The sequence below is a fragment of the Aspergillus oryzae genome, chromosome 2, assembly GCF_000184455.2.
Source record: "Aspergillus oryzae RIB40 DNA, chromosome 2".
Lineage (NCBI taxonomy): Eukaryota > Fungi > Ascomycota > Eurotiomycetes > Eurotiales > Aspergillaceae > Aspergillus > Aspergillus oryzae.
Genome location: NC_036436.1, coordinates 2122840 through 2144956, shown reverse-complemented (window position 1 = coordinate 2144956; position 22117 = coordinate 2122840). Strand labels below are relative to the sequence as shown.

At 46.6% G+C, this 22117-nt stretch overlaps 8 protein-coding genes across 8 annotated transcripts; 4 read left to right on the top strand and 4 right to left on the bottom strand.

Annotated features, from left to right (window-relative positions):
- Positions 1 to 5761: 5761 nt before the first annotated feature.
- Positions 5762 to 6358, bottom strand: AO090003000018 (Hsp20/alpha crystallin family protein; the record flags this gene model as incomplete). Its single annotated transcript, XM_001819208.3, has 1 exon — positions 5762 to 6358. One exon carries the CDS (start codon positions 6356 to 6358, stop codon positions 5762 to 5764), a length of 597 nt encoding a protein of 198 aa, XP_001819260.1.
- A 1310-nt stretch (positions 6359 to 7668) lies between these two features.
- AO090003000017 (fumarylacetoacetate hydrolase family protein) lies at positions 7669 to 8855 on the top strand (the record flags this gene model as incomplete). Its single annotated transcript, XM_001819207.1, has 3 exons — positions 7669 to 7683; positions 7908 to 8629; positions 8723 to 8855. 3 exons carry the CDS (start codon positions 7669 to 7671, stop codon positions 8853 to 8855), a joined length of 870 nt encoding a protein of 289 aa, XP_001819259.1.
- A 175-nt stretch (positions 8856 to 9030) lies between these two features.
- pre4 (proteasome core particle subunit beta 7) lies at positions 9031 to 9928 on the bottom strand (the record flags this gene model as incomplete). The annotated part of the gene is made up of 3 exons (XM_001819206.3): positions 9031 to 9635; positions 9699 to 9846; positions 9899 to 9928. 3 exons carry the CDS (start codon positions 9926 to 9928, stop codon positions 9031 to 9033), a joined length of 783 nt encoding a protein of 260 aa, XP_001819258.1.
- Positions 9929 to 11785: 1857 nt separating this feature from the next.
- On the top strand, positions 11786 to 12623 carry prs3 (proteasome core particle subunit beta 6; the record flags this gene model as incomplete). Its single annotated transcript, XM_001819205.3, has 2 exons — positions 11786 to 11883; positions 11936 to 12623. 2 exons carry the CDS (start codon positions 11786 to 11788, stop codon positions 12621 to 12623), a joined length of 786 nt encoding a protein of 261 aa, XP_001819257.1.
- Positions 12624 to 12843: 220 nt separating this feature from the next.
- On the bottom strand, positions 12844 to 13734 carry AO090003000014 (pre-rRNA-processing protein PNO1; the record flags this gene model as incomplete). Its single annotated transcript, XM_023234697.1, has 3 exons — positions 12844 to 12900; positions 12952 to 13601; positions 13659 to 13734. 3 exons carry the CDS (start codon positions 13732 to 13734, stop codon positions 12844 to 12846), a joined length of 783 nt encoding a protein of 260 aa, XP_023089795.1.
- A 151-nt stretch (positions 13735 to 13885) lies between these two features.
- AO090003000013 (uncharacterized protein) lies at positions 13886 to 14403 on the bottom strand (the record flags this gene model as incomplete). Its single annotated transcript, XM_023234695.1, has 4 exons — positions 13886 to 14012; positions 14062 to 14116; positions 14221 to 14325; positions 14373 to 14403. The coding sequence occupies 4 exons, from the start codon at positions 14401 to 14403 to the stop codon at positions 13886 to 13888; spliced, it is 318 nt and encodes a 105-aa protein (XP_023089794.1).
- A 56-nt stretch (positions 14404 to 14459) lies between these two features.
- AO090003000012 (mitochondrial distribution and morphology protein) lies at positions 14460 to 16329 on the top strand (the record flags this gene model as incomplete). The annotated part of the gene is made up of 3 exons (XM_001819202.3): positions 14460 to 14865; positions 14919 to 16141; positions 16198 to 16329. The coding sequence occupies 3 exons, from the start codon at positions 14460 to 14462 to the stop codon at positions 16327 to 16329; spliced, it is 1761 nt and encodes a 586-aa protein (XP_001819254.3).
- Positions 16330 to 17755: 1426 nt separating this feature from the next.
- AO090003000011 (GTPase-activating protein BEM3) lies at positions 17756 to 21492 on the top strand (the record flags this gene model as incomplete). Its single annotated transcript, XM_023234694.1, has 4 exons — positions 17756 to 17769; positions 17832 to 21061; positions 21126 to 21372; positions 21420 to 21492. The coding sequence occupies 4 exons, from the start codon at positions 17756 to 17758 to the stop codon at positions 21490 to 21492; spliced, it is 3564 nt and encodes a 1187-aa protein (XP_023089793.1).
- Positions 21493 to 22117: the final 625 nt, after the last annotated feature.

Below are 22117 nucleotides of genomic sequence, written 5' to 3'. Positions count from 1 at the left end.
TGACGTGATCTCTGCTGACTCCTCTAGATGCACACCGATCCGGTTTGCGTTGTCTCGACCCAACGCCGTTCTTGGGCTAAGAACAATCTTTTACGATTGTTTGCGGCAGCAGTACGTGCCCACCGATCCAGCTAAGAGTTCACAGTACGGATCGGCGAACCCGAACACTGAACCCAGATTTGGTCAAGAGAAAGAGAAAAGAAAAAGAAAAAGAAAGGCTTTAACTATGTAGAGAGCGGTAAGGATCGCCAGCCTAATGAATAGATCATAGATTCTGATGATGGAGGGTGGGGGTTTTGTGGCTGAGTTCATGGAAATCCCTTTCCAAATTCAAATTCCTCTGGAATGTATCAGATATGTATCTATCATGACTGTACAATACGTAAGCCAGCCCAGCCGGTGTAGAGTAGAATTGTGTACATCTACTCCGTATGTACTGTACTGGTCGAGTTCCTCCTCGGTCCTCACTCTTTCCTCTTTTTCTTTTAGCCTTTTGTGTTTGTTTACATATAACAGATCTCAAAGAGGGATTGAAGTCCACGGTAACTAGTACACTGAACTTAGATAATTATTATTTTTCCGACGATCATGATTTCTTCTTACTTTTTGTATGCAATGACCATCATCGTGGCTGAACCTTTTTTCTCCCCCCCCCCCTTTTTGGATGGCTTGCTGTTTGCAGCACAGCCAAGATTCATAGCCACCCAATCATTTCGGCATTGCTGTCAAGCTCTGCCCTGGCGTGGCCATACTATCAGTAGTAGCCATCATTCTTCTCACAACTACTCCGTACTAGCTGAGGTACTAAGTAAATCAGTCCCCACTATTTACAAAGTACTAGCCTACTAGGTGGTACACTAAATTAACTAAGCAGAACTCCCATGATCTCAAGCGGTTCATCATTCGATCAATGATTTTCTGCTTTGCCTCTTAGGTGCACCTGGCTGCATCTCGGCTTCTGTAACATTCGGCCTGGCCGTGTTCGTTCATGCTGTCGTGTTCTCCCCCCATTACTACTTACGGGATATACCCACCATACTCCAGTACAATGGCCCTTGTCAACCTGGCTCGCATCTCAACCTTCATCGCCCTCCGACCGCGATGATCCGTCATCTCGTTCCCAATTCCGTTCCCCACGGGAGCTGTAGCGCCAGTGGGTAACGCATTCGTCATTGTTAGGTGTTTTTTGCATGCTCCAACCATGGCAAATCCTGTCTCTCTCCACTTCGTTATGTATCTTATTTTTCCCTTACTTGTCTCCGATTTGGCCCTGTTCGTATTCCGCTTCTTTGTTGGCTTCTCGTCTTTCTTCTTCAGGTACCTTTCATCATCTTGTTTCAAGGATAAACTGTGTTTTCTTTTTTCTTGTTCTTTTTTTTTTTTCTCAATGGCGCTGCTGTTTCATTCCGTCAACCGACCTTGTGTATAGCCACTTCGTCCCTCAACATCATCGCGTCTTTATCTGGCCATTTCTCTTTGCGTGCCTTCCTTGGTCGTTAGATATAATCACGAGTCTTTCATTCAATCAACCCCCCACACTCCTACGACACTTTCGACAACCTTGCACCTTCTCATCTCCGCGTTGGGTCACTTCTCCAGGCTACCAAGCTTTTGAACAAAGAATCTGGAAACCTTTACATCGTTGGCGGACTATCTGAAACTTTTCGAATTTGTCCGTCTGTAACAGACCGTCAACAACCGAGATCTGTAAGCAGTGGCAGGTGCAGACAATAGTGAGCCGTCGACGTCAAACTACAACATTGAGAGGAGATAGCCACCGTCATTGGGAAATCTCAAACAAAGAAAAAGAAAAAGAAAAAAAAAGCTCTCCTGGATGCTCTTCACAAACTATTAACATCCGCATGTCGTGCTTCTGTCTTTTCTAAGATATATTCATATATGATTTGATTTGACAGTATCAGGAGTCTCAGCCTCTACTGAGTTTTGTTATTGCCCGCAAGTCATGGGAAGTTTCCTCTCTATACAAAGTGGAAACAAACAGCGCCGATCAAACCGGTTGTCAAAGCCACCATCGACTTTCACCTCCCGTTCAGCAAGCTGCCGTGCACCTCGTCAAAGTGCTGGCGCCAATTCTCCTGTGGCACCCAACCATGCTCCCTGGCAAGACTCTTCGACTACTGCTTCCGTTTCTATAGATTTGCCTGACCCTGAATCCAATGACCGAAGGTCGCAGTCAATCCCCTCGGTATCCCTACAGTCTGAGGCGCCATGGGCAGGTGTCAACGGAACTGGAAAGTGCCAGTCCTTATCCAGAGAGCCAAATCATGTTTGCCTCCACCTAGACACTTCTCACTCAGGTATATCGGGACCTTTGTGCAGGCGAGCTTCGTTTCAGCCATCTAGGCAGCCAATTACCCTACACAGTGAGCCTCGATCTCCGTCGGTTCGGCCAGGACCGCCAAGGAGATCTTATTCAGTCAATTCACCTGCACCGGGTACAAGAAGCGCCATGCACCAAGGCAGCCTTGAAGAAGCCACGTCTTCGAACACTCATTTCATGATAGATAGCCCAGGCTTCTCCTTGATCCGTCGGCGTTCTTTACTTACGCGCCCTGGAATCGCCACGAGACGATCAGTAAGAGGTGCGACTCGTCGATGCCCGTCGCCAATTGGACAAGAGCTAGGGTTCTCGCTCAGCTGTACAGACGAGTCACCCCAGCTATTCCAGTGGCCACTAATAGACCGCGAGGATACTGTCTTGCAACATACTAACTCGCTTGCTGAGGTTCGCCCGCCAACGCCTGGTGACTTCGGATACACCCATTTGGGAGCCCTTAAGCTGGGGTCTTTACGGGTAGTGAACGGCTCAGCTTCCCCCAGTCCCAGTGACCGAAGCCGACTCAGGCCAAGCAGCCCGACTCAGGACACCAGTGCCATACATACAACAGAGCTACGTTGGAGCAGAGATCATTTGACTCAAGATGATCCATCTGAATTTGCTACATCAAGTTCTCCGGGCATGAGTGACTATCAAAGCGGACCTGAAGAAATTCGGGGTCCTATGGCCGTCCCAGTCTCGGAGTACGCCAGTGTCGATGGCCCCAACAATGGGATATCATCGAGTAATGGGCAGGTGCCGCGTCCCTTCGGAAATAAACCGTCTACTATCGTACAGATCCCGTCATTCCCCGACATTACGAGATATGAAGATTTTCCGGCAAGTCCATTCTCTTTTGAGAAATCGCCGATTATTGCGAGATCCCTTGGGTTGTACGCTAAGGAAGCGGAAGACGAAGCTATATGTGTATCTGATGAGGAAACCCCCTTCGACTTCATTGGGGAGACTTATCAAGAAGCTCCCCGCCGAAGAAAGATTTCGCATTCGCACAGAAAAGTAGATAGCGGCTACAGCTCCGCTGCATCAGTTCGCTCTCTACAAGACAATCGCACTGGGGCTTCTCTTGATTCCCAAGAATCAACGCAACGGCCCTCAGGATGTCGCAGGTTTACACTCGGGGGTACTGAGTTGTGCGATGTAGAAAATCACTCGAAGTTGAGCCAGCAGCTTCCTATGAACCGCCGTCTAAGTCTTCAAGGACCTAGAATGAGCCCTATATGGGTCACACGTGGTTGGTCAACAAACATGGCAACAATGTGCCTTGAGACACCACAGATATCAACCAGTGAACGCCCAAGAAGCTTATCCTTTACTTCATCACAACACCCTGGTCACACAGTGTCACTTTCTCCGTACTGCACTCAGCTACGCCACTTGGAAGCATCCTCTAGTAGAGCCATGCTTCCTTCGAAGCGTATACCAGATACGGCCGCAATTCCAACGGCCGATGATACCATATCCAACGAACAGCTCTGTGAAAGTTTCGCAACCCGTAATGCAAGGTTCAGCTATGGTCGAGACACAGTGCTAGAGAATTCGAACCAAAGGACAACTGACGCTGCGCTCAACAGCGACAAGTCCTACACGTTCGACTCGCATAGGTCAAAATCAGGGGAAAGGATCCTCAAGAAAACTCCGAATGTGGCGCATGATCAAAACCCGCGAGCTATTGCGGCCAATGCAGCTAGTCAGTACCTAGAATCAGAGATTGAGGCACTTGTGGCACCCACATCACAACGCCCAGAACGGGCTGTGGACGTAGGGCGCGTATATCCGGAACCCTTGAGAGGCAGAACAAAATGCCGAACTCTCGATACTGAGCGGCGCATGTCAGCAAATCAGCAAAACAGCAAAATCGACCAGATGTGTACGCGATAGCATCACCTTTAATCCATCGTTAATCCCTTTCATCATCATTTTCATCATCTTCTTCTTCTTTTTCTTCTTCCTCTTACCTTTCTTTCTTTCTTTTTCTTTATTATTTTCTTTTTGATGTGTGTGTTTGTGTGGCGTTAATATATTGCCAAATGTTTCACTGTGACGTTTCTGGCTTGCTTTCTGGATATACCCTTGTCGACGACTTTTGTTACTAAAGCACTATTTCTTCCATCTTTCTTACTACTGCTTTCAATAGGCAGTCAAGAAACTCGTACCCCATCATTCTATTTAGTTTTATTTTTTTATTCTGTTGACCTTCTCTTTGTCGCCCTTCCCTCGTAAGGTTTAATATGGAGGAACATGACTGTGAGGCCCATATTCACCAAAAGCTTTTTTGCTTGGCATTTCCTTTTTTCTTTTTTTTTTTTTTCCTTCATAACTCCTCCTTTCTCTCTCTCTGTAGATATGATTTTACGATGCGAGGAGGCCCATAAGTGTGAGCTTCGGAGTAAAAGATACGAGGCAACATAGCGGTGAAGCAATGTGGTAGCAATTGGTTACTATAGCCGTGCACTGCATGAGCTAGACACTCCCAAGGTAGCGTTTGACAATTCACATTCTAAGTGGGGTAGATCGAGAAGGAAGATGCAGTACCCAACCTGGGGACCCAACCGCCTGGTAAGATAGTAGTAAAGTGCGAACATGCAGTTTAAGCGAAAATGGATATATCCAGCAGACGACATCGCTTAGGGTTTCAGTCCTGCCCGGTAGTGTCTCATCAATGAACAGGCCTGCAGCGATCAACAACCGCGCCACCATCTGAGGCGAAACCCTGCTCTTAGCTACTCCATCTATATTCCAAAGAAGATGAAAGAACAAGAGAATAAGTATAATAAGATAGACAGTACTACATGATCTACTTTTAAGCAGCGTACACGTGGTCATATACTAAAGTTATCATATCATACATCATGTTTTGCTTCTTGCAGCTCCTCACAACATCATGGGCTACGCCACGTTAATATCCAACCTTTGGGTTATAACCAAATCCGTATGGATACTCATATGATAATAATGATACCACTGCATACAGTGATATGTATGTATGTATATGCACATTGACCCAGATCCTTTGCAAGAAGCAAGGGGGTTTTCCACTAATGGCATACCGTCGAACTATTGACGTTTCTTAGGGTAGTTACTGACCTAGTCATAATAACGAGATAAAACCATAACCCCGGTCAAAAGTATATCAATTCTTTATTAAACTGTCATAAAATTTGTCTATAATACAAGTCATACAACAACGAGGATACATAGAATCCCAAATACAAAACCAAATGACCCGCAAACCCGTTAATGCTCAAACCAACCGTAGCATGGCAACTCAACGTACTCAGTCAACCGTCTTCAAAGTCTCCTATAGACATCTTCCAAGTTTTATAATGGAGTTATATTAGAGAGTCCGGTGTCAAATCGGACGAGCCCCATCATCGGTACTGTAAAGGCCCAACAGCTGGCAATTTACTCGACGCGAATTTTTTTAAACGTAGGGGCAGGTTCCTTTGGGACAATGACCGAAAGAATCCCATCTTTCAGAGTAGCCTTGACTGTATCTTGGTCTACTCTCGTCGGAAAGGTAAAGGCTCGATGGAATTCGCCGACCGGGCGCTCGGTGATCCAATATTTGTGGTTGGTCTGCTCTTGGAGGGCCACCTGCTTTGAAGATTGGGCTGATGAACCAACAGATGCTGCATCATTTGCCTCTTCATCTTCATCTTCGACTGTTGGTTGGAGTGACTTGACAGAAGAAGCATCATTGGGAACTTCAGCATGCTCGTTGGTACTGGATGTGCTGTCGCTGTACTTGCGCTCCACGCGGCCCTTTATGACCAACGTATGAGGATCGGTGAACTCAATATCGAGACTGGCTTGGTTAACGCCAGGTAGTTCTCCATTAAGATGGTAATTGTTGTTTAGTTCATAGACATCAAATCGAGGTGTGAAGGAGCGAACAGTTGTAGTCCTTGGCTTTGGGCGGTATGCTTGATGGACATCATAGTCATCAAGTAAATGGAACAAAGGAGCAAAGTCGCCGGAGAAATTGGAGAAGAAAGCCATGTTTTGAAGTGACTCGCGTAATAATTGAGGATTTGGTGGTGTATCAGAAGTGATTCGGAGGCACTTAGTAGTGTCAAGTCAATGATAGTAAATATTAATGTATTTCGTGGAGTTGGAAAGACGATGAGTGAATGATACGATATAGCTACCCATTTTTATATTTACAATGTTTCATTCTAGAAGGAGCTACCATATCCTATTTGTTTTGTACGTATAAGCAAACTGAATGCTCTGGGAAAGTCGAGTATATTCTACGAAGATCCCCAGATAGCTCTGGAGCCTTCACTTTGCGATAGCGATTGATAAGATAAGGAACGCCTTGTCAGCTCAAGATGGTGCTTAAGTATGTTACGAGAAGTTGCCCGAACCTTCCGTAACGGTAAAAGATAGATCACATGACATCATTAAAACAGGGTTGGACTCGAAATGTCCATTCTATTGATTATATGTAGATTACTAGATACTGCAATTCTACATACATTATTACATTATCTTTTTTTTTGGCCATTCTCCTCCTTCTCTTTCCTCCCCTCCGGTTCGTACCAATCTATGACTGCGGATAGTGCTTGATCATCCAAGCTATCGGATATTGCGAATTCCAGGGGAGGAATATATCTCAAGCTGCCTGTGTCCTTTGCGCAGTAAATACTCAATGGCATTGAAATCCTTTTTGTTGACGGAGATATATTTTTGAAATTCCATCCTGTGTCATGTCATGAGAAGACTCCTCCACAAAAACGTTCGGCGGGTTAGAACACCATTGCCATTTAGGCAGGGACATACCTAGCATAAGTCTTAAAATTACCTCTTGTCTCCTGAGCCAGGTTAGGACACCGTATTAGTCTATATGTATGTTTATTTATATGATAATTCAGAGAGGCCTGTCGCTTACTAAGGGCTTCTTTCGGATCTCTCTCAGGCATTTCCGATAGAGAGACAAGACCTCCCTCTGGAGACCTGATAATCGGGCCATGACTTTTTGCGCACGATGTCACGAAAGGCAATGAATGTGTAATTTGCTCAGGGCATCATTGGGCGGATGTTTCGAAGACGGACAAGGGAAAATCACGGGTAAGTCGCGAATGTGGCTAGCGCTAGCCTCCGGTCCCCGCCAGTCTGGGGAGAAAGCGAGCGGGTATCTCCTTTTCCCGGCCGAGAGATATGTAGATAGCCCATACTATTAAGATATATACAATTTAAGTTAAATTAGAAAATGAACGACCTATGTCGGGACTATATAAGTAGTACGATCTATCCTCCTGTCGTCTTCCATTCTTCTCCATATGATTGAAAGGCACACCCATAAGAAAATGACTACCTTCTCTGTAAGTATATCTAATATATTCCGTCGGACGTCCATACTCATACCTATACCCTACCCATATCAATATCTGGGGTTGTCGCCCATACGCCATATTTGTCCCATGTAAATGGCGCGAAGATATTGCCATTGACCTCGGCTATATCACCATGTCATTTGGTTTCAAACCCTGTTTCATCTTCATTCACCACCACGTAGGCTGACTGTTTCTCCCCCTCCACCATGTAGCGTCTCATTCGCTTTTTAGCTACAGATGGTCACATCTACTATGGTGATGCCATTATGCCCGCTGGTACCAGTGACATTGGAAAGGTGACTAGGGCACAAGTGATTCGAGGGGATATTTTTGGCCAGTATCAAGTCACAGACCAAGTCGCTGAGGTTAAAATGCTCCTCGCACCATTGGCGAGGGAGGACATTGCAACGGTGCGCTGTTTGGGATTGAACTATGAGCAGCATGCGAGAGAATCCAACCTCCCCATTCCAAAGTATCCGGTCCTCTTCTACAAGCCAATCACAGCCATTACTGGTCCGTATGATGATATCCCTATATGCTCTATGGCGCAAGACGTGGAGGGACTAGACTATGAATGCGAATTGGTTCTTGTCATTGGCAAGCAAGCCAAGAATATTCCCGAGGAGCAAGCATTGGATTATGTGCTCGGGTATGCTGTGGGAAACGATATCTCCCATCGCGATTGGCAACTCAAACGTGGCGGAGGACAATGGGGGTTGGGCAAAGGCTTCGATGGTTGGGCACCTTTTGGACCAGGCATCGTCTCTACAAAGCTGATCCGCAATCCCAATGCCTTAAATATCTCAACTAAAGTCAACGGTCAAACAGTCCAGTCATCATCAACCAAAGATATGATATTCGGGGTCGCCCAGACAGTATCATTTCTCTCCCAAGGCACCACTCTGCTGCCTGGTGACCTAATCTTCACCGGAACGTAAGTTTTATCTCTCTTCCAGAGTACCCATTCATTTTTTCTGCCCACCACCCCCCCAAAAAAAAGACTAAATACTTACATGTCCCTTCATAGGCCACAGGGTGTTGGGATGGGCCGGAAACCTGCGGCTTGGCTTACAAATGGCGATCAGGTAGAGGTCTCTCTGGAAGATGTGGGTTCATGCGTTAACCGAGTCGCCTTTGAAAAGCCACCATCGAAGCTATGAAAGAGGTGGTGTTGAGTTGGATAAAATATTAGCAGGTGCTACGAGACTGTACAGCTTGCCTTGTCTGCTGTGGAAACATAGTAACTATGGATTCTCTCTGCCGATTTGAAGCTTATTTAGTCATGAAATTGCAAGGCCTTGCTAGTAAAATTCTTGCGGATGTCCAAAGCTATACCTAATTAACCTGAGCTCCATACCCCCTGATAGACTCAGCGAACGCCCAGCTCTGGGCCTCGATCACCTGGTCTTCCTTGATCTCAACCCCCTCCGCCGTGATCACTGCAATTGAATATTTATCCAGACTCCGCGCATCACGGTACCACAGAACCTTAAGGCACTCCCTCAAGGCCGCTTCTGCCTCGCCTTTACTGATTTCCTCAAGGGGCTTCTCTTCAGGGAACAGCCGACGCAGGATGGGGATAGCAAGGTGCGCACCAAACCCAGTCGCGAGATGTGGAGCTGAATATGTAGTACCGAGAAGGTCGGCTGAGCTGAGGAAGGGTTTCTTGTCTTCATCAAATCCCGCAACGAGAATGTGATTCCAAAGAGGGTTGAATTCGGAGCGACGTTTATAAAGGACCTTAGAAAGGTACGTATGGAGATTTTTTGCGTTCATCATATTGCCGTGTGTCGAATAATTTTCCCGGATGTCAAGAGATTCCAGAAGGCGATCGATGTATTGCATGTCTGACACATCGCCGCTGAAGCCAACCACAGCAGAGTCGCCGAATACGCGCAGGCGTTTGACATCGGTGAACCGAGCGAGAGATCCGTACGATGCTGGAAAAGGTCAATATTTTCATTACGAACTTCCCACTTAACGTCAAAGGCTTGTAACCATACCCAAGTTATCAGCAGCGATTGCCACACCACCGTTGAACTTGACCGCTATTACCGACGTCCCAGTCACAGCAGGAGACTGGGTGTGGGTTTTTGGGCCAGTGGTCTGAAGATATGAGGAGTTGTAAGGCCCGTAAATATCATCCCTAGGCTTGAGGTAGATGGTTAGAGATGTAGGAGCATTCATGTAATAGAGGACTTACCCGACCCCAGACTTCAGGATAGTGGTTCATGGTGAAAGGTCAAATATTATGATCTATAGAACAAATACGCCGGCTGGTGATATTGAAGAGGCGAGTCAGAGTAAAGGGCTTAGTTAAATTCGATTTGGCGGCTTGAAGAGTTGAGTTGGTAAACTGGGTAATAAGCACTTGGTTGGAGCTAGGCAGTAGAGAGCTGACGGAGCTCGTTGTTACGTTAGCAACGCCCACTGCCAGCGCGCTTATCGGAACCGGTACTGTCCACGCGCTTAGCGAGTCTCACCCTACGGAGTACTCTACTATACACAACCTTCTGTACCTTGATTGTCACATCACTTACAACAACCCAATCAAATTTTAATTCTAAAATACTTTTCCCTTGAATGTAGCAAGGAAAATATTACAGACCGGAGCTGGTACTGTTGCTCCTTTGTTAAACTCCACGAATACTAGATATATACAGTTGCCTTTGAGTACTCATGGATTACGATGGGGTACGAAGAAAACTCTCGTGCTCTTTTGTGCAGACCAGTTGTATGATATTCTTTTTCTGGGGTAAAAAATTGTCCCTTTGGGCATCGGGCGCAACACCCCTTAAGAAGAGTTCCCCATGGGCAGGATCTGATTATGTTAACGAAGAGTTAACACGGTCTTGTTCGTGAACTGGTCGTTGACCCCACACCAGTAGAATCAGCAGTTGTGGCGGCAACAAAGTCAACTGTATCTCTCTGGCCTGCACTCCACTGCTCTTCGGTTTTCTGGTGAAACACTTTCTGTGACTTCAATAGTTCTTCTTTGAAACCCCATCTCGGTAGACCCGACATGTCCCATACTTCAGATGGCAAGGAGGTAGAATATTGCATCTGACCATCAATTCCCGCATGGTCCATCAATTTTTTGAGTAAGCTGGGGTTCTTTAGGGATGCTGAGAAAGCTAACTTCTCGTTGAAATGAACGCCTTGTTTCTTCAACAATAGGAAATGGGCAAATTTTGCATTCGCGTTGGCATCGGGTGAGCCAGGAGGTGAAATAGGTATATCTAAATTCGGAACCGGTGGTAATGTTAAGTCATGAATCAGTGTACGGGAAGTGGACAAGCGGGATCGCTCGCTGAAGTGCAGTCCTGGCTGTGCTTCTTCATGTGATGGCCCAACGATAGGACCCCTGGGTTCTCGGCTAGTAGCCGTCTCTGGCAAATTTGGGCATTTATCAGGCACTAGAGGCAATGTACGATTAGACGTGAGCAACAGGAAGGATCAATGTGAACATACCCGCATGCGCTGATTTCGAAACTTCAACTGGCTGCACCTTATTTACGAACTGAACCGCTTAGCCTAAGAATATGTACACAATGAGTTTGTGTATATCACCTTCGTTGCTAAGGGGGCCCTCTTCTGGACCTCATCCTCGCTGCTGCTTTCATACGCTCCAAGGCCTAACATGATTGCAAGTCTTAGGTCTGATCATTCGTTTGAGTGCGCGCACTCTCGTTTTGCAAGCTATAGAGTATGGTTAAGGCTGAACTGTTCTACCGTTAAATGCCAGTCAAAGCAACAGCCACAAGCCTGAGACTGAATTGGCTTTATAATTCCAATACATAGGTACTGTGCTGTTCTGCTTGCAGTGGAAAGACAGTTCATGTTCCAGTGGAGAAGTGAAAGCTATCGGCTTATATAAGCCGAAGGCAGCTGCACCGCGTCACGGTGATAATACTACTACTTGGTTGAAGTAGCTCCACCCAAGAACTACAACTTCTTTCCCCAATCGAGATTCATTCAAATCCCGAAGCCTTCTGGGTTATCCAAGTCGATAACTACACCCTACACTCCACCTGTACTCACTTTGAATTATCACCTAACCCTTGGTCGATATTGAGATACTCCTTACAAGATGATGTCTTTCATGGGTCACCAACCTCAGAGCCAGGCCGTCGGCTACACCTTCTCTCAACCAACAAACGCCCCGAACAAAGAACACTCATTTTACCCGTATGTACCCAACTCTTATAAGTAGTCTGGGCGCTGGAACTGACCTACATAGGTACACTGACAACGGTGGCTCCACTTTGGGTATCACAGGTGCTGACTTCGCTATCCTTGCTGGAGACACTCGGTCGGTGGCAGGGTATAACATCAACTCTCGCTATGCTCCTAAGGTTTTTAAAATTGGCGGTGATGATGATACTGGCGAGGGTGCCCATATTATTCTGTCGGTCGTGGGCTTCGCTGCGGATGGTCAAGCACTCAAAGAAAGATTAGACGCAGTGGTGAAGATGTACAAGTATCAACACGGGAAGCCCATGTCTGTCAGAGCATGCGCTCAGCGATTGTCGACTATTCTCTACCAGAAGCGTTTCTTCCCCTATTATGTGCATGCTATTCTGGCCGGTTTGGATGAAGAGGGCAAAGGAGCGTTGTACAGCTACGATCCGGTAGGCTCATACGAAAGAGAGCAGTGCAGAGCGGCCGGATCTGCCGCCAGTTTGATCATGCCGTTCTTGGATAACCAAGTTAACTTCAAGAATCAATACATCCCCAGCAGTGGGGACGGGCATGCCCTCGAACCTAAGAAGCCTGAGCCATTGCCCAGGGAGACCGTCGAACAGCTCGTGCGTGACGCGTTTACCAGCGCTGTGGAGCGACATATCGAAGTTGGAGATGGGTTGCAAATGATGGTTATTACGCAAAACGGGATAGAAGAGATCTACACTCCACTGAAAAAGGACTAGAAGGAGGCTATACTCGACGTTATGTCTCATCAAGTTCATTCCGATATTTCGTTACTCATGGTATGAAAGCATGGATAGGATAATTCTGGTGTAAGCCACTTTTTCTTCACCATCATGTCAATTATGTCGAAACCAATTTCTTTTCAACCTTTAACGCCAGTACCGTGGTCAAAAGAGATCTAAAAGGAAAATGAATAGTTCATATAGCTGTGCGCGGGCATTAAAAGCGCTCTTTCATGCGTGACGCCACTTTGCGTAAGTTACCATATACCTTGCCCTGTTGTGACTTAGTATTTGCATATCCTGGGAGACAGACGGGCAGACATACCGGTGGGCTTCCGAGAATCAAGCTGACAACAGCTTCTTGTGCAACCAGGATGTTGCGATAGCCACCCAATAGGTGTATTTTTTGATCTGCGAGGACAATCCTGGTACGGGTAGCATTTTCTATTGAGTGCTTAAGTTTGCCGTCTTTGCCCGCAATCCGTCCAATGGCGCGGCTAAGATGTTCTCCATGAAGCGATGCTTTAACATCGCGAATCTCGAATGATCGGATATAGAGGTCATCCAATCTGAGTAATGCAATAGCGTCGTCAACATCGAACCCAAGTGTGAAGGCTTTGACAAAATCTTCGCCCTTTTGTAGTGCGCCCGTATCGGTGGTGAATTTGGAAGTACGTAGCTCAACCGCCCTGCTTTTGATATTCATGCGCACCTGCAACTTGAGGTGCTCAACTAGCGGAGGGTATATTCTACTCCAGGAGGCCTTGAGAGGAGAAAACCTATGAGGAGGGACAGGCACCTTCCGAGTTTCTACTCGATATACAGTATTGGTATCCTTTGCGGGTGTAAAAACTGGCCGACCTTCCTCATCAATGCGCATGTCGGTGTCTTGGGCATTTTCGCCTAGGGGGGCAAGCACCGGTACACTTTCCTCCGCTGATGTCTGAGCATCGATTAGAACCTCGTCATCTTGAACTAATAGTTAGTTAAATAGTTGGTGTAGACCAACGAGTCCGAGTAAATAAAACATACCGATAGCAGCCTGAGTGACGGGCACTCCGGCCGTTGTTGTCTGATCAAGTCCCTTGAGTGCTGTCGGTGCTGGCATTTTGCTTGGGTTGCTAGTAATGATTTTCGGGAACTGTAAAAGGATGGATGGTGGATGTAGTGGGAAATCTAGAGTTTTCGGTTGCAAACAAGACAAACGTCTTTAGGCGCGGGTTGATGATTTCATGCATATTTTGTCCGAGAACTACCACTTAACACTTCTCGACCTCAGCAGCCCACGGGCATACGTTGCCTGTCACATATTCATCGAAGGTCTTGGAAAGTGCTACTGGATTTTTGGTTCGAAATAACTGAAACGGTCCCTGTTTCACCTCATCGCTATATAATTTCCAGCATGTGACGGCAATAATGTCTAGCAATTTCGGACGCAGGTTGTACACCAGCTTCTGGGAAGCAGCGAATCCTTTCCTTGGACGCGGTCTCTGGGCAAGTCGCACACCATATTTTCATGATACAGCAACAAACTCGAATAACATCATATGCGACCTTTTGTTCAAAAGACAGACGAGGAAGATATCCTCCTTACCTCCCCGGAAGACTACACAGATCACCAGACGATTCGCTTCAGGCAGTTTTCTTGTAATCGGAATATCCCCAAACTCGACCGCAGTAGAGACTGGGACAACTTGTGCTGTAGCCCCAGAAAAGATTATATCCCATGCTACGCATATGATCTACAAGTTCGATAGAAGGTTTCTTCACGGCTCATCAAGAAATGCATCACCACCAAGAGGCTCCCACACGAGCAAGGATGATCTACCGAAGATGGAGGCACATATGGAATCTCTGAGATATAGCAATGGAAGCTCTTTGGAGAATGTCAAACCCTCCGAATATGAGATGAACACGAAAGACACAAGGTCAAAGCAGGACATGCCTAGACCGCAACAACCAGGACCATCGACCCGCCATCTGATTGACCGTTTGCCACACATGCCACAATTGCACCGGCCCACCAAAGAGGAGCTATTGGCTGCAGCCAACGGCTTTTGGTCTCGGCTTAAAGTACGATTCAAGTGGTTTTCGATTCGAAGTGTTCGACCTTTCAACCTCGACGAGATAACAGCACTTTTTTCATGGGTACTTCTAGGGCATGTTGTTTGGGTTGTCTTAGGCACAACGACATTCTTCTCCTTGTTGATCATCGCAATCAATACGGTTTTCGCTCAAGGTATGTTTGAGGTCTGGATATCCGTAATTTGATCTACTACTAAAGGTATACAGAAACCTTGGCTGGGTGGATAGGTAACTATCTCACGAAATCTTCAGGGGTAAAAGTTGTGTTCGAGTCAGCGATCGTCCCCAAGTGGAGAGATGGCGTGATAACGTTCAAGAATGTCTTTGTCTCCAGGCGACCCGGCCAGGGAGCAGGCCATGTTAGTAAAGGCTCACCTAAAACTGCAGCTGCTGTGGCTGCGGCTGCAGCACTTAATGATCGGCCTAACCTGGACCTGTCGGATCAACGACTCTCATCGGTGGAAGAGGATACGAACTATACACAATTTGACCTGGCAATCGAGACAGTAAACGTTACATTATCATTTACAAAATGGATCAATGGCAAAGGGCTGCTACGAGATGTCGAGGTTCAAGGGATACGGGGCGTTGTTGATCGCAGGTATGTTTATTGGTCAGAAGACGACTTCGACCCAAAATCCTACCGGCATGAGCACAACCCCGGAGACTTCGAGATCGATTCTTTCAAGATGAGCGATGTGCTAGTCACGGTATACCAGCCAGACAATTTTAGACCGTTTTCTGTTAGTATATTCTCTTGCGACCTGCCACAACTGAGAAAACAATGGCTGTTTTATGACTTCATGTCAGCCAATATGATGTCAGGGTCTTTTGACAATTCGTTGTTCACTATTCATCCACGGCAGACTCACAGTTTCACCGGAGCACAACTAGACAACGGGGTAGGAGAGGATGGCAGAGCGAGCCATTGGAAGAAACATAGCAGGATACGTATTGATGGTCTGAATATCGATCATCTAAACCGCGGAGTACAAGGGCCATTTTCATGGATCCATGAAGGAACCGTCGACATCGTTGCCGACATTATGTTTCCAACAGATAATGATGAAAGCCTAACCAAGGTAATGGCTGACATTTATGATCGACTAGAAGCAACTGTCACATCTACTCATTACCGTGATGCATTATTGGAAAACTCAGCTCAGCCTGGTGAAACTCCTAGTGAGAACGACAGGCGATTTCTAGTCACCGACTTACGGCTACACTTAAACAATGTTAGGGCAGTTGTCCCTCTCTTCACACGAGATCTCTCATATATAAACAATGCCCTCATCAGGCCCATTGTGGCATACATCAATTCACGACGTACTTTCATCCCTGTTAATTGCCGCCTTGTCAAACGAGTTGGTGATTTCGACGGCAGCTGGACTATATTCGATAGCGGCTTAATGGATGATCTCTCGGCAGCGGTAAGTCAACCATCTCTCTCCGAAAAAATATTGGAACTCTCATTGATGTCTTTTAGGTTTATGACGCATTTGCACGGGATGTTGTGGATGAGCAAGCACGCAAGCGACGTTTCAAGAAGGTAGGGTTTTGGTCCCTCCAATTAGCAGCCCAGGCTATTTTTATGGGTATGGCTGGAAATATAGCATGACCTTGTATTTCTATGTGTGATTCTCTGGCGTTTCAAGGTCTGGACAATAAAGGTGTTCAAGGAATCAAAAGCGCTTTAAAATTATCTACCGAGGCGAGGAATAAATGTTGCGATTCCCTCGGCTCCTGTTTGACATACTCACCTCCTCATTCTTAGGTAGCATTGGCGAGGCTTTGGGCTCCTTCTTTCATCTCTCCTCATTCACCTCCGCTTACTTCTTTTGCCATTTAGCCCTTGAACCTGTATACTACGTTTTGAATATTTTGCCCGACAATATAGAAATGGATTGCAAGGGTGATACTCATCTCAACATACATAGAACCGCGCTATTAGACTGAGTTCCGGAACAGTTTAGTAAACTACATACTACCTAACCAAGGTATATTGCATAGATTTTTGTTTGATTCGGAAAATAGATTATATGAGATAGTCATTTGAATTAGTGGTACATGCTCCGTACTACTTAGTTATAGTCTAGGTAGGTAACACTACGTACTTACTACTAGTAGTTAGTATGTGGGGCAAGCCAAATAACATACAAAGTGCCAAAGCTAGTCCCTCCGGGCCTCCGTTTCCTCACTCGTATTTTCTGTAGTATACTCCGTACTCCTACATATACAGTATATCATGTACTACTATCCATACTCCGTACAAAGTACGGATACATCTCACTTTTATTTTCCGATTTCTCCACTCGCGTTTTAATCTGCCACTTTATCAGATCTGTATGTACCTACTACATACGTATTCGCCGTGTATGTGTATTACCATTCGTATGCACTTCACACGTAACCACTGCACATAGTAAACAGTCAAGCATATATAGCTGGTATGGAATGAGAGTGCCCTGTACTTGGTGCTGTAAGTTTGAACTACCTATACTCGTTGTTTTCCTTGGTCACAGTAACCTACGTTAACTGGTATGCAGTAATAAGGAGTTACATGCTAAGAACAGTAACTTGAAGTAGTAGAGATACTATCTTACCCCTGAACCGGCGCCAATCACCCACTCAACTAACCGCCCGAGTCTAGCGCCCACTCGTGGTCCGCAATTCCAATTCGAGCTCCAACTCCTACACAGTCTGCTATGCAGCAGCTTCCGCGGCAGTGTATCAAGAACACTTCAACCTCAACCAGCTCTTTGCAGGGCCTCCAAGGCCACATTCAGCAGGACACCGGTTGCCTACGCATTCAACATTGATCTGCGATTCTATTTCATTGCCCGTGACCATCTGCGACCACGATCCCGACGTACACTGCTGAGGCTGTGGCCATTGCTACTCTCCGTAAATGTACATTACCTCCCTGTATACAAGCTGTCACGTCCAGTCACCCCGCAATTAACTACGAAGGCTACTCTTGTCGCCGAGGTTAGTTTGCTGCACTTTTGCGCTTTCAAAACGCTCTATCAGTCATTAAATAGCTCATGCGACGTTCCCGGTTCCTCCATCCGGTGCCACCCAAGTCTCATTGAGCGTATTTGGAAGTTTACCGTTGGATAGACCTGACCAGCATGATCGAAACTTGACCGAACAAACAACACCCACTAAATCTCGACAGCCTCTAGACGCAATGGAAGCCAACCAATCCTCAACACCTTCGCCTATATCATCTGTCTCGGTGCCTGGGGAGCGGTCCGGGCAGCGCATCATGCCCCGCACTTCCTCAATCGACTCTGCGATATCATCTCTCTCTTCAGCCTCGCAGTCACATAAGTCTTCATTTGATGCTACAGCTTTGAGCCAAGCTGATATTGGGAATCTCATCACCACTGCAGGGTCTGCCGAGGCAGTAATCGTACATCTTTTGAAGGAAAAACACCATGCAGCATCTCAGAATTCGCAACTTTGGAGACTGGTTGATAAACAAAGAACACTTATCCTTGGGTTAAATAAAGATCTTGAACGTGCTTTGAAAGAAAAAGAGCGATATAGGAAGAAGTTCAAGGAGTTACAGAGCCCTGCGCCATCTTTACCACCAAATAATGGACTTCACTTCCAGCATAAAGCCATCCAAAGTGAAGACAAATCTCTTGGGCAAGGGAACCCCGAGCCAGGAAAGTCGCAGTATCAAGGCGTGTCAGCACCTAGTCCCAATTCTATCGGGCGAAATCTATCCTCTAGCACTATCCGATCGCAGAACGTGGCAGCACAGGAATTATCGGAAAATCTGATTAAGGAGTGTTCTACCGGTCATAAAGGCGGGCTGGATCGGCGATCAGGCTCGCAACCTCCCCCACCATCAGTGTATTCTCAACAAGAACTAGCAGCTGCGAGCCCAAGTTCTTTGGCAAGCTCCAGCTCACCTGTTAATGATACTATGCCAGGTGAAGATAAACAGCAAAGAGTCCCACATCCTGTGCGCAAACCTCCACCTGCGCCCTTGAATCTTGTTCAAGGCGAACGCACTTTATTGGGCAATCCAGATATCTATGACTCTGAATCTGAGTATGAGGATATTTTGGCAGTTGATGAATTACCCATAGAACGGGGACGAAGAAAAACGCGCGATGACGATGATCGAGAACGTGAAGCTGTCCTGGCACGAGAAAGGATTACGCTCAGTTCTTCAAGAAACGAATCCTCGCATTCGACGAAGGCACCTGCAGATCATTTGCGTCGACAAGCAGCTTCAATCATTGAACAATCTGGATCTTTAACAGCCCCTTTAAGCCCCCGCATGACCCCCGGCGATCACCCTATCATCATACCGCCGAAGAGCCCCGGCTTGCCTGTCAGTCCAAGGCCTGAGGATCGCCCACCCAATTCTCCTTTGCCTCGGTTGCCCAGAGACATGACCAACAATATGGCTTCTTTACCGATAGCATCAGGAAGTGGCCTTTCGGGATTGGCTCTATCACCTCATGTCAGCAAGTATCAGGCCCCCTTCAGCGCTACACATTCCTACTTGCCAATCGATGTAGCCAGTCGATCTATCCCCTCGATAGACGCGGCTGTTAGAGCCGAAAGTACTAGGTCCACAGTGCCAAACACCAATGGTATTTATCGTGGATTAGTTTCGGAAGACTACCCAGGCTATCTGTTATCTCCAAATGCGCTACCTTTGGTGCTAGTTAAGGTGTCGTCATCACGGCTCCGCCCTTCGCGAAACAGTTACTTAGCGTCTAGGCCTTCAGAAGAGGAGCCTGTTTTTACACTGAGCGTCACTTCACGTTCTGAAAACAAGGAGCTCTGGCGTGTGGAAAAGGTCATCGCGGCACTCCCACAACTTGATCAACAATTGAAACAGTTGTCTAGCTACGGTGGGAAGTTACCAGACAGATCCATATTCAGTGGGCATTCCCCAGCAAAGGTGGATGCGAGGCGAGCCGCAATAAATGCATACTTCGAAGCCCTTCTCGATACGCCAATGGATGAAGAAGCGGCTCTGGTTATATGCCAATTCCTCACGTCCGATGCCATTGAGCCCCGGGACGATGAAACAAGTTTGCTAAAAGGTAGTCAACATGTGAGCTCCGAAATACTACGTGGTCCAGATGGTAAGCCCAGAAAAGAAGGGTATTTGACAAAAAGAGGCAAGAATTTTGGCGGTTGGAAGGCTCGGTATTTTGTCCTGCATGGCCCCGAGTTGAAATACCTTGAATCGCCAGGTGGTCCTCACCTGGGAACTATCAAAATTTACAATGCCCAGATTGGCAAGCAATCGCAGGGCACAAACGGTCAAAATAATAGCCCGCCTACACGAGCTGAAGATGACTCTGACAATCAATACCGCCACGCATTTCTCATTCTGGAACCAAAGAAAAAGGATTCTTCGGCTCTTGTGCGACATGTTTTGTGTGCCGAAAGCGACGAAGAGAGGGATTCTTGGGTAGAGGCACTCTTGGAATATGTAGAAGGGCAGTCCGAGAACGAAGGATCGAATAGTGGATCCTCCAGGGGTCAGGCTTCTGGTGTACACCTTGCCAACATAACAGTCAACCCCAAAATGCCTTCAAACGGAAACAAGAACAACAGAACAACCGACAGTTCGGATCTTGATGGCCTCGATCTAGTTCAAGGATTTAGTTACGAGGATGCTGTCCCTGCCGAACCACCAGTGTTCGGACCACCTTACGAACAACAGGCACTTAGGTCACCCACTTTTTCCCAGATGTCACCAACCGACCCTACAGATGCAACCCAAGCAACGAACCATGTGCCAGACCCTAGCCAGCTCTCGTCTAGAATAATATCTGGACCCACAAATGGAGCTGTTATCCAGGACGCGGGAGCTTGGGGCAACAAATCGGCAACTAGTACCAAAGAAAAAAAACGTAGCATTTGGGGCTTCCGCACGAGATCGTCAGTCGACCTTGCCTCACAACTACAAGCCAGTTATGACTCTCCATCAGTTCAACCACAAAACCTTACCTCGGGTGATAGAAGGGACCTTGTCAGGCCAGTCTTCGGTATCCCATTGGCGGAGGCGGTGCAGTTCTGTGCGCCGCGGGGCGTCGACGTTGATTTGCCTGCTGTAGTCTACCGTTGCATCGAGTATCTCAAGGCCAAGGGTGCAGAATCAGAGGAAGGGATATTTCGGTTGAGTGGGTCAAACATCGTTGTCAAGGCGCTCAAAGAAAGGTTCAATACTGAAGGGGATGTGGACTTTCTCGCCGGTGATCAATATTACGATGTACATGCCGTGGCCTCGCTTTTCAAACAATATCTGCGAGAGTTGCCCACTACTGTTCTTACTCGTGAACTTCATATCGAGTTTTTGCGAGTACTTGGTAAGCACGGATATTGATGTGGAGTGATGTTTGCGAATATTGATGCTAATGGTCTTCGTTCCAGAACTTAATGAAAGGCAGGATAAGATCGCCGCATTCAACTCGCTTGTCCACAGACTTCCGAGGCCAAACTTGGCTTTACTGCGAGCATTGGTCCAGTTTTTGATTATCATCGTGAACAACTCTGATGTCAATAAAATGACGGTCAGAAATGTTGGCATAGTTTTTGCTCCAACATTAAACATCCCAGCACCAGTTTTCTCGATGTTTCTTACTGAATTCGAGCGAATCTTCGAGAACCTGCTAGGCATGTGTTCCGACACTGAGGATTTAAACATAGATAGTCCTACATCTCCAGAGGTTTCTCATTTTACGCCATGCCAGATGCTGACAGAGATGCCGACTTTGCATACAAAAACAACTTTCCGTAAACAGGGGGATCCTCGTGACCGTGATGAATGTATGCCATACCAGTCGAGCTACGATCAGTCCTCTGGCAATCTCTTGGAAAGTAATAACGAGAAGCATACCAGTCCTCCCACAACGAGCAGGTTGCTAACACCAAATCCTGAAGCTTCGCGTTCCATCAAATCGAAAAGAAGAGAAAGCTCTCTACTTTTCATGGAGGTTAATAATCTTAGGTCTCCTTTTCCTTCTGCGCACGATGATGATGGTGAGTAGATTCGACTATTCCTTGCTAAAGTCACGAGATTGACGATTGTTAGCCTGATCGCCTGCGTCTTGTCCGCTCAGCCAGCTGCACCGAGGAGAATCTGAGCGGTCCACTTTATATATATGTTCTGCCTTTATCCCACCCGCACAATCACCTCACCTTGTCGTTGATATTGCAAACGGACATTGCTTCAACGACCGAGGCCATCATGATTTAAACGAACTATAAATGACTCGAGCATACAGATTCAGCCAAGCGTCAAAAGGGGAACATCTACAACCAATGATAATCACCAAAGATGGCTCTTGCTTTTCTAATCTCACATTACTTACACAACCTACATTTTTGTTTGAACTTTCTCCCACACTAGCCCGTCCTTGTTT